The sequence below is a fragment of the Podarcis muralis genome, chromosome 3 (genome assembly GCF_964188315.1).
Source record: "Podarcis muralis chromosome 3, rPodMur119.hap1.1, whole genome shotgun sequence".
NCBI classification, from domain to species: domain Eukaryota; kingdom Metazoa; phylum Chordata; class Lepidosauria; order Squamata; family Lacertidae; genus Podarcis; species Podarcis muralis.
Genome location: NC_135657.1, coordinates 119,714,657 through 119,729,356, shown reverse-complemented (window position 1 = coordinate 119,729,356; position 14,700 = coordinate 119,714,657). Strand labels below are relative to the sequence as shown.

General features: G+C 40.7%; 1 protein-coding gene across 2 annotated transcripts in view; it reads right to left on the bottom strand.

The window, feature by feature from the left end:
* Positions 1-14,700, bottom strand: part of UGP2 (UDP-glucose pyrophosphorylase 2) — a 32,252-nt gene that overhangs the window by 2,589 nt on the left and 14,963 nt on the right. For both annotated transcript variants that reach the window (XM_028721893.2, XM_028721892.2), the window contains exons 5-8: positions 7,574-7,707; positions 5,083-5,380; positions 4,236-4,433; positions 3,063-3,305 (exon numbers count right to left, since the gene is read on the bottom strand). In XM_028721893.2, coding sequence (XP_028577726.1) covers positions 3,063-3,305; positions 4,236-4,433; positions 5,083-5,380; positions 7,574-7,707 — 873 coding nt within the window. The remainder of the gene's footprint in view (positions 1-3,062; positions 3,306-4,235; positions 4,434-5,082; positions 5,381-7,573; positions 7,708-14,700) is intronic.

The window sequence follows — 14,700 nt, the reverse complement described above, 5'->3', positions numbered from 1 at the left end:
ATGCTTATTTAGTTGTTTATCATGGAATTTTATAACTCTTTTTTTCCTGACCCCTTTAACTAAAGACAATTATTATTTTCCTATAGTTTCATGCAAAATGCAAGTGATTAATGGACAGGGAATTGCAGTCATGGGGGCAGCAGTCCTTTTCTAAGTTCATCTAAGTTTAAAGGTTTCTGGTAGGCATCATTGTTATCCCTCTGGAAATAAAGGTAGGCTACTCGTAGCTTTAAGAGGTGATTACTTGAAGAAGCTGGGGTTGCAATGTTCACACCCAGGATAGAGCAAATGGGGGCTTGCTCATGCCAATTTGATGGATCAACACACCTGACTTGGATCTGGGTTAACAATGGAAAACTGAACTGAACAAATGAGATTGTGTAAGCATCCACTATCAAATATGCCATTGTCATAGGAGAATATTTATAAGAGTTCTGACGACAAAAGCAGTTTAAAAATAATGTGAAAACAAGGCACATCAACCTGCTTCAATTTGCCCTTGAATACCTACCATAGTAGGTTTTCTGGTCAAATGCTGATGTGAAGGAAGTCAAGAATATCACCTGTTGCCCGAGGGGTTTTCTAGTAAGGGTTGAGATTTTCCAGTTTCAAGTTTTTCAAACAAATCCACAAACCAATTAAACTGTGCCACTTTCATTTAAGTGCATCTAGTTCTGCTGAAGTAAACTGAGCCTAGTATTCCCAATGTGAGCTACTCTGCCAGCAACAGTGGTAAAGACATCAGATAACACAGAGCTACTCTACGGCACGCCATCTAGAGAAGGCAGGTCTGGCTAAAACAAACCACACAGCTTAGATAAAAAGAATGGCCTTTTAAATCAAACCTCTCCATTAGAAAGAGACTTAACACATTTTCTTTGTTTCCTATTATCTGAGATATATAAGCTGCTTTTGGGGTGGGAAACAAAAGATGAACAGGTGAAACCAGTGATGATACACTGGGCAAGGGATTTTAGTTATAATACAGAAATGGAAGCATGGAAAAGGTTATGGAATGTGGATTTGAAATTTACAGCATGTTATACATTGAAAGAAAATTATATGAAAATGATGTACAGATGGTACTTAACACCCAGTAAATCAGCGAGAATGTGTTAAGTCAAAATCAGACACATGCTGGAAATGTAAATAGGAAAAGGGCACATTCTATCATAGATGGTGGTCTTGTAAGATAGTATAAGACTTCTGGGAAATTATTTATAATGAATTGAAAAAAATGTTGAAGGTAACTTCTATTAAAAAACCAGAAGCCTTTCTTTTAGGGATACTAGGGCAGGATATACTGGAAGACCAAGCAAAATGGCTTATGGATGCAACCACAGCCACTAGGATGCTCTTTGCACAGAGATGGAAAGAGAAGAAGAAGAAGAGTTTGGATTTGATATCCCGCCTTTCACTCCCTTTAAGGAGTCTCAAAGCGGCTCACATTCTCCTTTCCCTTCCTCCCCCACAACAAACACTCTGTGAGGTGAGTGGGGCTGAGAGACTTCAAGGAAGCGTGACTGGCCCAAGGTCACCCAGCAGCTGCATGTGGAGGAGCGGAGACGCGAACCCGGTTCCCCAGATTATGAGACTACCGCTCTTAACCATTACACCACACTGTCCCAACAAAGGAAGAATGGCAAGCAAAGTTAAATAAAGAATGGCAAAATTTACGGGAAGAGTAAGAAATCAAGAAGAAAGAATGGGGGAGTTATGTGGATCATCTTAAAAAATATTGTAAACAAACACACCAGCAGGATTAATTTAAAATCAAGCAATTAAAAGGTGACTTTGGAAGAAATATAGAGAGAAACGAAAGGAATTACGGAGGAGATGCAGTTTTGAATTTTTTTTTACAAGAAACCAAGGAAGGGGAGGAAGGAAGTCAAAACAGGTAGGTATGTAAATGTAATTGATGATTGTTACTGTTAAATTGAAAAATGAAAATAATTTTAAAATAAAATAAAATAAAACCACACAGCTTGGTCCACCACTACATGCAAATATGGTCAATGTTTTACTGCCAAGCTATAAACAATTAAAATGAGCTATTCTACAAGCTAGAGTGTGCCTAGCCCTAGGCAAATAAAAAGTCTTCTCCTGGCACTAAAAAACCATCCAATTAGGCATCAGATAAGCTTGTACATGAAGAAGACAAATGCAAGTCACCACCATCAAGAAGGTCCTCTCTTCATCTGAGATTAAAGGACCTATTGGTAGCAGTGGGCTCACCAGGGGACATAGAAGGGTTCAAGCAAGCAATGGTAGATACTAGTTGTTCGGGTAGCCATCCACCAAGCCATTGAGTGCTTTATAAGTAATACCTAACACTTTCAATTGTACCTGAAAACAGACATGCAAAACTGTGCCTATTTAAATACTGATAAGATATACTCTATCCAGCTGGTCACAATTAGCAGCTGTGTTTTGCAATAAATTGGAATCGCTGGGAAATATTCAAAAGGCAGTTCTCTATAAAACAAATACTAGCAACCCCTTCTAGAAGCGATCAGAGCATGGATAATTGTACCGGGCTCCCTCTGGGAGGAACCTCAGCTGTGCTTCATTCTTAGCTGGTGAAAGGCACTGCGTGCCACAGATGCCACTTGGACTTCTAGTGATGATGATGGATCTATCAGGACTCCCAGACTCTAAAATTAGTCCTTTTGGGGGATTGAAGCCCTATCCAGAAACCATCTTGCTGACCCACCTACCAATGGAATCTGTCTTATTTAGATTGAACTCCAAGTTTCTGTGTCTCATCCAATCCGTTACTGATCCCAAACACTAATTCACTAAGTCTTACTGAATTCAGTAATTCAGTAAGTCTACTGGTTAACCTGACTCCAGTGAAATAGAGTAGAATTGATTGTCATTAGCATAGTGAAGGCACCTCACTCCAAATTTCCAGTTCATTTAATCTACTCTTAGGGCAGCATTCAGGGACGCAACTAGATTGGCTTCTATGTGAAGCCATGTGAAGGAGCTTGATAAAACTGTTTACCCATCATCTGCAATTAACATTTTTCTTGTTCCTCTCATTTAAGAGCTGTGCTTACCTTGGTGAAAGAGCTTCCCAGTTTGACCAGTGGCACAGTAGGGAATTCCCTTTTCTCACTCATTGTTAAAGATCCAGCATTAAGGCTATATAGATTGGACATCACAAGTAGAAGATCAGACGTGGTCTTGACAGGCAGAAACCTGCTACGGGGTACATTTATTCCCAGAGAATTCTCAAAACTTTTAATGGCAGCACCAACAGCAGTCTCCAGCTGAATAACATTTAAACCACCATCTAATGTCTGGAAGAAAAAGCTTCATCAGTTAAGTAACTGTTCAAGAACGTTAACTGAATTGGTAACAATGATGATGATGATTAAAATTTCTGTTATTTCTTTAAATATCACAGAGTGGTTTACAATACAAAACACAAAAACACATACCACAGCAACAAACAAAAACAATAACACCCCCCCCCCCCCAGTTTAAAAGGCCAGGCTGTTTAATTAGCCAAAGTCCTGGGAGAAGCTTTCACCTGGCTCCTAAAGATATGTAACTAATAGTTGCTCCATCCAAACTATAGCTCAAAGATGTACGTTTTGTCCGAGTGCACCACATTTTCAAACCACAAGAAGTATAAATAAGGGGAGGAAGAGATCCCTAGCACTTCATCCTAATACCTCTTGTTAAGGTTTATTTGGTCCCCTAAATAGCCTGACGTGAAAGGGAGGACCTTTAAGGACTTGGGCTGCTAATAAAAATCATAATCCCTTTTAATTTGTGTACTGCCTTTCTATACTGCTAGGCACACGGTGGTTTACAAGCTGAAGGAACAACAAAATATACAACAAAGTTTACACATCTTATAACAATAAAATACAAATAAGTCACAATAAAAATGTAAGTTAGTCCATTTATTTATTTACATTAATTGCCAGTTCTTGATCCTTAAAAGCAAAATCGATACATAATAATTACATTATATTTTCCAATTTAATTTGGATATATTCCTGTAATATCCAAAGCTTTTTATATCCAAAACTTCTGAAGAAGTGATAAAGAGAAGTATAAATACTTTCTGAAATACTTCTCCCACTACTTAATCCAAAAGGATATATTTTGGATCAGGCTTCCAATATTTCCTAAACTTGACACAAAGTTTTCAATATTGGCATTTTTACCCTCTCTTTTCAATTTTGTCCCTTCAGTTTCTGACCTTTTCAGATTCTTACCTTTGGATTGACAATAATTTCCATATCAATAGCATTTTGCTCCTGTAGCCGTTTAATTGCAGAGAGTGAAATCCATAGGTTGTTTGTGTTAAATATTTTGAATTTTGAAACAGACTTGAATTCATCTACATGTGGTTTTGGCACCTGAGCTATTTCCACTAGTCTCAGTTTGTTCTCATATTGTGTGAGCGTACCACCCTGGAAAAACAGAGCAAATCTAAGTGAAATGGAATGTTATGTGGGCACAAGCAAACATAAAAAAGCAAATTTACCTTGCTAAAACTAACTGTGACCTGCTTGCCTTTGGTTTCTAGCTTAAATTAGACAAGTGATCTCGGCAGCATTCAGCTAGAATGTTTTCACCAGTTCCATGCCACCTATTACACAGTTGGGCATACCAAGAGTTTTCTACTTGTTTATTAAAACAGCCATTTAATAGTGGTTTTTCTATTGTGACTTTGTTGACAGAAAGATGGTTCAATTAAGTTATAGTTTAAGGTAACCTATAACTTATAATGGATCTTGTTTTTGCTTGCATTTTGTTTTGAAATTGTTAAGTGTCTTGACACAGCCAAAGGAGACAAATTCTAGAAAGAAATTAAAATAAGCAGGTCATAAATAGAAAAAAAAGTTAGAGTTTACCCCCCATTATAATACTACTTGCTTTCATTCTGCAGCGCACTACAAATCTTGGGATCAGATTCAGGATTTCATAGGCTAGCGGGGAAGTAACACTTCTATGGGTCCAGTTTGTTATATCAATTATTACATTCTCCAATCATTTCAGTCCTTGGTATGTGACTTACAATGACAGAGACACAGTTCTGAAATAAGTATTTGTATTTACCTTAACATCTGCCCTCGTTTTATTGGTGACCTCCATAACAAATTCACACCGTTTTCCATTTGGTGAATTCATGAGGTGGTTAAGGATGTAGAGATCAACAGTGGCACCAAGGTTATCTATGTTGGACACAAAAATATACTCCTTTCCCTCACCAATAAAATTATCTAGCAATCCAGAATTATAGAAACTTGCATAGATGTCCCCATGGCCTGGGGGATACCATGCCTCTGCATTCTCTCCTGAATAGGACACATCTTTTGCTACTGGTAGTAAAGACTCTTTATTAATCCGTGGGTACCTGTAAAAGAAAATACCCTTTAAGACACCAACATGGGCTGGAGAACAGTTGAAGTTGAAGGGAGATAATGGACAGTTTTACAAAATATTTATGACCTACAAGGGAACTTGGGGTAGCAGAGGATAGAGGGGCCACTGCCAGCTCTGCTGAGAAGCCAGGCATCTCCATCGGCAGCCACTTTGCAGCAGCCACTATATCAGGCTACAGCAGAAGAAAGAAGGAATGTAGTGCAATCACACACACACACACACACACACACACACACACACAGAGTGGAACCTCAGTTTTCAAACGTAATGTGTTCTAGAAGTCCATTCGACTTCCGAAACATTCAAAAACCGAGGATCAAAGGGCTATCAGCAAGTTCAATGTGGAGAATTGAGAAATGCGCCTCAGAAGTTGTTCGACTTCCAAGGCGCATTCAAAAACAGAAGCATTCACGTCTGGGTTTTTGGCGTTCAGCCTCTGAAACATTCGGCAAACTGTCTTCAGAGGTAGCCCTATGTATCACAGTAACCTACCCTGAGGTTACCAGAGTATAGACAACAGTAGTTAGGCTATCCCTGTCCAGACAGGGGCGTAGCTGGGCCACCAGCGGAAGCTGATTGAAGGCACTCCACGCCACTGAGAACACTTGAGCCCCAAGTGACAGCAAAAAATCCAGGAGTACCCCCAAGCTATGAACCTGCTCTTTCAGAGGATGGTCTAGGGAACCACCCGCTAACAGGGTCTCAGTCTTATCTGGATTGAACTTCAGTTTGTTGGCTCTAATCCAGTCCATTATCAAGGCAAGACACTAGTCCAGCACTTCCACTGCCTCATCTGCAGATGTAAAGGAGAAGTAGAGCTGAGTGTCATCAGCATATTGCTGACAACATACTTCCAACTTCTGGATAACTCCACCCAGCGATTTCATGTAGATGTTGAACAGAATTGGGGATAGGATTGAGCCCTGCAGAACTTCACATGGCTGAAAAGCACTCCCCAAGTGACACCCGCTGGGAACAACAATCCAAGTAGGACTGGAACCACCAGAAACCACCCACCTCTTACTCAGACAGTTGCTCCAGAAGGGTACCATAGTCGATGGCATCAAAAGCCACTGAGAGGTTGAGGAGAATTAACAGGGACACATTTCCTCTGTCTCTCTCCCGACAGAGGTCATCATACAGGGCGACCAAAGCAGTTTCTGTGCCAAAACGGGGTCTAAACCCCAATTCTGTCAGCACAGCTGTAGACGTACATACATAATTTCATTTGTATGCCGCCTTTCCATAGTTTAAACCATGCTCAATGCAGCTTACAATATGCAGGAAAAAATAATTACAAACATAACAAAAGTAGGAATAAACAATAAATAAAAAATCACACAACCAAATTAAAACAATTTCTACATGAACATATAAAATTAATATACAAAATTAATATCCCCCACCAACAAAAACCCCTAAAAAACAAAACCCCAAAATACTCTTTTTGCTCCTCCTCTCATCTAATTCTTTCACCCCAGCTGGTCATTAGAACTTTTAACCAAGAAGTTGTAAGAACTTTTAACCATAAGAACTTTTAACCAAGAAGTTAAAAACATAACAGTTAAGAACAGTTAAGAACAGTAACCATAAGAACTTTTAACCAAGAAGTTGTATCTGAGTTAGTTTATTTCCTCCTCTCTTCCAATTCTTTTTTCTTTTCTTTTTGCATTTTTAGATTGCAAGCCTAATGGCTGAGATACGTTTGTAGTGACCTATAAGCTGTTCTGAAAGCTTTTTCTTTCTTTCTTTTTTATTGCTGAAGAGTGGGTTTTTAAATTCTTTAAATAAATTAACTAACTCCAAACATCAGCTACAACTTAGTTATACTACATGTGGCTATGACTTTCTGCTCACAGAAAAAGTGTGTATTTCTGAATTTGATGCCCTTCAATCTCAAAGGACAATTTAAAATCAACATATAGGGGCAAGGGCTGCTTAAAAATGCCTCTAACACTGTAGAGGGATGGTCAAGCTACAGAGTGAAAAGTGATGCGAGTTCCCACAACATTGCAAAAATACAGGGGACCTCAAGCAGTTGTTTCAAATTGCCCAAATGGAAGTAAATTGGGAGGAGTTAAGATATAATGGATATACACAGAATATGCCTTTCTTGCATCTAGCCATGTAGCATTTATGACCTAAATCCAAGTGCTGTCAATACCTGCTTTGATTGAAAGTGTAGATTTTCACACGGCTGTGGCTGTACTTTTGCAAGATTTTTTTTGTGTCTTCATCAGTGTTGAATGAGTTCATTAGAACCAGAGGAACATCTGTATTGTAGGTTTTATTTAGATGCTGTAAAGAAATAAAAACATTTGGAAAATAAACTACTGGATTATTATATTAATTTTGCCATCTTAACAGTAACTCTCTGTATCATCCTTTACTCAAGGACAATGATCAAAGAATACATTCTTAGGTCCAATGGACGGAAGTCAGAAGAAATTAGCAGAATAGATTCCTACTGAAGTGCTTAAAACACACACACACACACACACACACACACACACACAATGCCGCCATCACCACCCAAGAGAATAACTATAGGGAAAACTGTGACACATAACAGCCACAGTTTGTTGCCCAGCTTGAGACAGAGAAATAAATACCTTTCAAAGGAAATTGAAATATCCACCTTTTAGATCTTATTTTCAATAAATGTAAAGTCTCCCCAGCTTTCCATGCAAATGGTAGAAATAAAAACAAAGTTTCTGCAGGAGCTTATAAAATGCTTAAGCTAGCATTGAGAATGTTGTAACTCTAACCAGCTAAATACTTTCACATCAATCCACTGCCACACACAATTTCAATTTCAAATCTATCTAAAAAGCAGTTGTGTGTCACACAGTTTCATTATTTACATAAGCAGTAAAGTAGATATAATAGTTATAGCACATGGGAAGGTATAGCCATTGCTATTTTTCTAGAAAAAGAGAACTCACCATAAATGCCTCCCTTCTGCTCTTATAATGGCAATGGCGCCCAACTGAGAGGTACTGGAACTGAGTTTCCTTGAGTTCCAGCCCTGGGTATATCCTAGTCCCCTCCTCCATAAATACTAGAAATTCATTTAATAAGGGCCACCTGGCACAGACCGTATTATCTTTTCAGCATCAATTTAAGAGTCTTCTTCTAGGCATTTGGTAGTATTTGATGGGCTGCTTATTAATTTTTGCTAGGCATCTGTCTAACTAGTAACCGTGTCAATATTTTAGTGTGATTTCAGTATTATATTGTTATGGGGGGGGGGGTTAGACTGTTTCTGAGCACAATCCAAAGGTCTGGCTATTATCTATCTTAGGGCCAGGCTATCTGAAATACTGTATTCCCTCATACAAATCTGTCCAGGTTTTGAGATCTTGGAGGGAGGCCCTTCTAACGGTCCCACCACCCGCACAGGCATGCTTGGTGGGCACACAGGAGAGGTCCTTCTCAGTGGCTGCTCCCAGACTCTGGAACTCCCTCCCTGGAGAAGCTAGACTGGCTCCCTCATGGTGGTCCTTCTGCTGGCAGGTGAAGACTGCTTTGGGGAACTGACTGTTTTTGTTGAACAGGCGGGTGCCATGATGTTTTTATTGTAATTATTGGTATAGTTTTAGTTTTAGTAGATTTTATATGTGTTTATTGTTTTACTTCTATCCATGTTTAACAGGTTTTTTTTATGAGCTTTTTCTATGTTTTTAGCAGTTCTTATTTTTATATGCCTTGAGTCCCCATAGGAAAAAAAAGCACGGTATGTTCAGTTTGGGCCACAACTCAGTGATAGAACCTCTGCTATGCATGCAGAAGGTGCCAGGTTCAAGTTCCAATAACTCTAGGTAGGACTAGGAGAGTCGCTTATCTGAAACCCTGTCAGTGTAGACCAGGGGTCTGCAACCCGCGGCTCCGGAGCCGCATGTGGCACTTTTACACCTTTGCCGCGGCTCCGGGGCGGATACTAGCGAGGGGAGGAGGTGCATTGTGCGCCCCGAAACTCCCCACTGTGGCGGGCGCTGTACTGGCTGTGACGTCGCATGGGGCGGTGCGTGCATTAGTCACGCACTGTCCCGACGTCACCTTCCCGGTTTTGCAGCTCCCAGGTTTTTTTTCTTCGGAAAAAGGGTCCAAGTGGCTCTTTTTGTCTTAAAGGTTGCAGACCAATGGTGTAGACAATATTGAATTAGATGGACCAATGGTCTGATGTGGTAAAAAGCAGTTTTATATGTTTCTATTTTTTTATTGCTGCCTCAAAGACTGAGATTGCTTCATTTTTTTTAGGACTTGCATTTTGTATTTTAGTCAACTCTAAGAGCTTTGTTAAAGGGCAAGTTATAAATATTTGAAATACAGTGGTACCTCGGGATGCGAATGGGATCTGTTCTGGAGCCCCGTTTGCATCCTGAACAGAACGTAAGACGCGACAGCGCATGTGCGCTGTTTGCCACTTCCGTGCATGCGCATGACATCATTTTGATCGTCTGTGCATGCGCAAGTGGCGAAACCCAGAAGTAACGCACTCCATTACTTCCAGGTTGTCACAGAGCGCAACCCAAAAGCGCTGAACCTGAAGCATATTTATCCTGAGGTATGAGTGTAAAGAGTTCAGGTTTCTGCTTAGGCCAGCACACCAGACCGTATCATGCTGGTTCTTTATAATCTTCAATGACTTTAGACTAAAAAAAGCCCTAGAATCAAAGATTTCTCAGGAATCACCTCCTCTAATGTGAATGAGCCCAACAACTTCAATCTCAGTCAGCTACTATCTATTTTGCTCTGAATTAGATCCCCATTGGGCACTTCACTGACCCTCCCTGCTACCCTCCTCAAATGTTTCACTGTAACTACTCAGAAACATATTGTAATTGCAATGAAGAATGGAATCTCAATTTCACTGTCTTTTAATTAATGTTGCTGTTTTTACAGAACTGCTCAATTTTACACCTTTTGGGTAAGTAGTTTTAGGCACAAGAAGTTATGATGATTGGGTTTCTTAAAAACAAAGCAAGTAAAAAACACCCGGAAGGTCACATACTACAAAAAGGACATGATAGCACCCAGACTATTTCCTGCATTTCTGCCATTCTACTATGCCTTCTCAATTAATCTGGTGGTCCCCCCCCCCCACAAAAATTCTTAGCAGTTCTCATTCTACAACATAATACATGAAAGCCCAACTCAAAACCTATTTTGAACTGATTTGTAGAGAAGGATGAGTTTCTGCAAGCTTGCTTCTATTTTGAAAGTATAAGCTACACAACTTCATGTAGCTGCTGTGACCACAGGTGGCAAAACTGGGTGCCAGCATCTCAGTCACATACTGAAGCTTTCTAAGCCTTCATGAAACTTGTCTGTCACAAAAAACTTGCAGTTTCATTTGGAGTGGCCACCAAGTACAACAGCTGCTCTTTGATATTATCTTATTGAAAATATGCTTCATTTCCTTTTTGCTAACATCGAGTGTCCCACCTATTTCTGAACATGTTCCAAGTCTGAAATTAACAGAGAACAGAGTACATATAGAGTCAACAGCAAAACATCTCAAATGCCTTTTGAAAAAAATGCATCTGCTAAGTGATGAATAATGGCAGGAAAATATCTCTACTCCAAAAGGTTTTTTTAGACTAATGTCATACATGACATAATCAATACAAACCCAAAACCTCATCATGATATGAAATCCTTCATAAAAGATAAAAACAAACTCTTGGTTAAAAGTATGAATGATGAGAGTAAAAACAAATTACAAGATGTATCTGGTTTAAAGACTGAAAAAAGGTAAAGTATTTAGAATCATAGAATCATAGAATCATAGAATCATAGAGTTGGAAGAGACCACAAGGGCCATCGAGTCCAACCCCCTGCCAAGCAGGAAACACCATCAGAGCACTCCTGACATATGGTTGTCAAGCCTCTGCTTAAAGACCTCCAAAGAAGGAGACTCCACCACACTCCTTGGCAGCAAATTCCACTGTCGAACAGCTCTTACTGTCAGGAAGTTCTTCCTGATGTTTAGGTGGAATCTTCTTTCTTGTAGTTTGGATCCATTGCTCCGTGTCCGCTTCTCTGGAGCAGCAGAAAACAGCCTTTCTCCCTCCTCTATGTGACATCCTTTTATATATTTGAACATGGCTATCATATCACCCCTTAACCTCCTCTTCTCCAGGCTAAACATGCCCAGCTCCCTTAGCCGTTCCTCATAAGGCATCATTTCCAGGCCTTTGACCATTTTGGTTGCCCTCCTCTGGACACGTTCCAGTTTGTCAGTGTCCTTCTTGAACTGTGGTGCCCAGAACTGGACACAGTACTCCAGGTGAGGTCTGACCAGAGCAGAATACAGTGGCACTATTACTTCCCTTGATCTAGATGCTATACTCCTATTGATGAGGCCCAGAATTGCATTGGCTTTTTTAGCTGCCGCGTCACACTGTTGGCTCATGTCAAGTTTGTGGTCAACCAAGACTCCTAGATCCTTTTCACATGTACTGCTCTCAAGCCAGGTGTCCCCCATCTTGTATTTGTGCCTCTCATTTTTTTTGCCCAAGTGCAATACTTTACATTTCTCCCTGTTAAAATTCATCTTGTTTGTTTTGGCCCAGTTCTCTAATCTGTCAAGGTCGTTTTGAAGTGTGATCCTGTCCTCTGGGGTGTTAGCCACCCCTCCCAGTTTGGTGTCATCTGCAAATTTGATCAGGATGCCCTTGAGTCCATCATCCAAGTCGTTGATAAAGATGTTGAATAAGACCGGGCCCAAGACAGAACCCTGTGGCACCCCACTAGTCACTCTTCTCCAGGATGAAGAGGAACCATTGATGAGCACCCTTTGGGTTCGGTCAGTCAGCCAGTTACAAATCCACTGAGTGGTAGCATAGTCAAGACCACATTTTACCAGCTTCTTTACAAGAATATCATGGGGCACCTTGTCAAATGCCTTGCTGAAATCAAGGTAGACTACATCCACTGCGTTCCCTTCATCTACCAGGCTTGTAATTCTGTCAAAAAACGAGATCAGGTTAGTCTGACATGACTTATTTTTCAGAAATCCATGCTGACTATTGGTGATCACAGCATTCCTTTCTAGGTGCTCACAGACTGTTTGCTTAATGATCTGCTCCAGAATATTCCCTGATATTGATGTCAGACTGACTGGGCGGTAATTATTTGGGTCCTCTCTTTTCCCCTTTTTGAAAATAGGGACAACATTTGCCCTCCTCCAGTCTGCCGGGACTTGGCCTGTTCTCCAGGAATTCTCAAAGATGACTGCCAGTGGTTCTGAAATCACATCTGCCAGTTCTTTTAATACTCTTGGATGCAGTTCATCTGGCCCTGGAGACTTGAATACATCTAGACTAGCCAAGTATTCTTGTACTATCTCCTTAGTTATTCTGGGCTGTGTTTCCTCTGCTGAATCATTTGCTCCAAATTCTTCAGGTCGGGCATTGTTTTCTTTATCGGAGAAGACTGAGGCAAAGAAGGCATTGAGGAGTTCAGCCCTTTCTGTGTCCCCTGTTTGCATTTCACCATCTTCTCCTCTGAGTGACCCCACTGTTTCTTTGTTCTTCCTTTTGCTACGAACATACCCATAAAAGCCTTTTTTGTTGCTTTTAACCTCTCTAGCAAGCCTGAGTTCATTTTGTGCTTTAGCTTTTCTGACTTTGTGTCTACACGTGCTGGCTATTTGTTTGAATTCCTCTTTGGTGGTTTCCCCCCTTTTCCATTTTTTTGTACACATCCTTTTTTAATCTTAACTCAGTTAAAAGTTCTTTAGATAGCCACCCTGGTTTCTTTAGGCACCTTCCATGTTTCCGTCTCATTGGTATTGCCTGAAGTTGTGCTTTTACTATCTCCCTCTTAACAAACTCCCAGCCATCTTGAACTCCCTTTCCTTTTAGTATTACTGTCCATGGGATCTCACCCAGCACTTCCCTAAGCTTTATGAAGTCGGCTTTCTTAAAGTCGAGAAATTGAGTCCTAGTATGCTTGGCTGCTCCTTTCCGCTGTATAGTAAACTTCAGAAGAGCATGATCACTCGCGCCTAATGATCCTTCCACTTCTACCCCACTAACCAGGTCATCAACATTGGTTAGGACCAGATCTAAAATGGCTGTTCCTCTTGTTGCTTCTCCCACTTTCTGGACAATGAAGTTGTCTGCAAGGGCAGTGAGGAATCTGTTTGACCTTATGCTCTTGGCTGAGTTTGACATCCAACAAATATCCGGGTAATTGAAGTCCCCCATTACTACTATCTCCCTTCCTTTTGCATGCTTGGCCATCTGTTCCAGGAAGGCATCATCTATGTCCTCCGTTTGGCTTGGGGATCTATAGTAAACTCCCACAATGAGGTCACTGTTATTCTTCTCTCCCTTAATTTTGACCCAAATGCTCTCACTTTGGCTTTGAGGTTCTAAATCTTGGATCTCTTCACAGGTATACACATCCCTGACATATAACGCCACTCCTCCTCCTTTCTTATCTGGTCTGTTTCTTTGAAATAGATTGTATCCCTCCATTATTACATTCCAATCGTGGGATTTATCCCACCAGGTTTCAGTGATTCCTATTATGTCATATTTAGTTTGCTGTACCAGGAGCTCAAGCTCATCTTGTTTATTTCCCATGCTTTGCGCATTAGTGTACAGACATTGAAGTCCATTAATCATTCCCCCGTGTCTCTTATTTAAGGATTTTCTCCTCCCACCACTAGGTCTGCATGCTCTTTGCTCCATTCGGTCTATGACATTTGGATGATCATCTTCATCAATTGATAGACTCCTACCTTCAGGAGCACTGTCTCCCTCCCCCACATTAGTCAGTTTAAAGCCCTCCTGATGAGGTTTCTGAGATTTTTTGCAAAAACATTCCTCCCAACCGTTGTGAGGTGCAGCCCATCGCTTGCCAGAAGTCCATCTTCAATAAACTGCATTCCGTGATCTAAGAATCCAAACCGTTCCTGTTTGCACCATTTGCGAAGCCAGTTGTTCACTTCCACTATTTTTCCCTCTCTCCCTGGGCCACGTCGTTCAACTGGGAGGACAGATGAGATGACAATTTGTGCATTTAATTGCTTCAATTTCCTGCCCAGAGCCTTGTAATCTCTTTTGATCTTCTGGAGGCTATTGCTTGCAGTGTCATTGGTTCCCACATGAACCAAGAGGAAGGGGTATTTGTCAGTGGGTTTTATGATTCCTTGCAGTCGTTCAGTTACATCTTGGATCTTAGCCCCGGGGAGACAGCACACTTCCCGAGACATCTTGTCAGGCCCACAGATCACTGCTTCTGTTCCCCTCAGTAGGGAATCCCCTATCACCACTA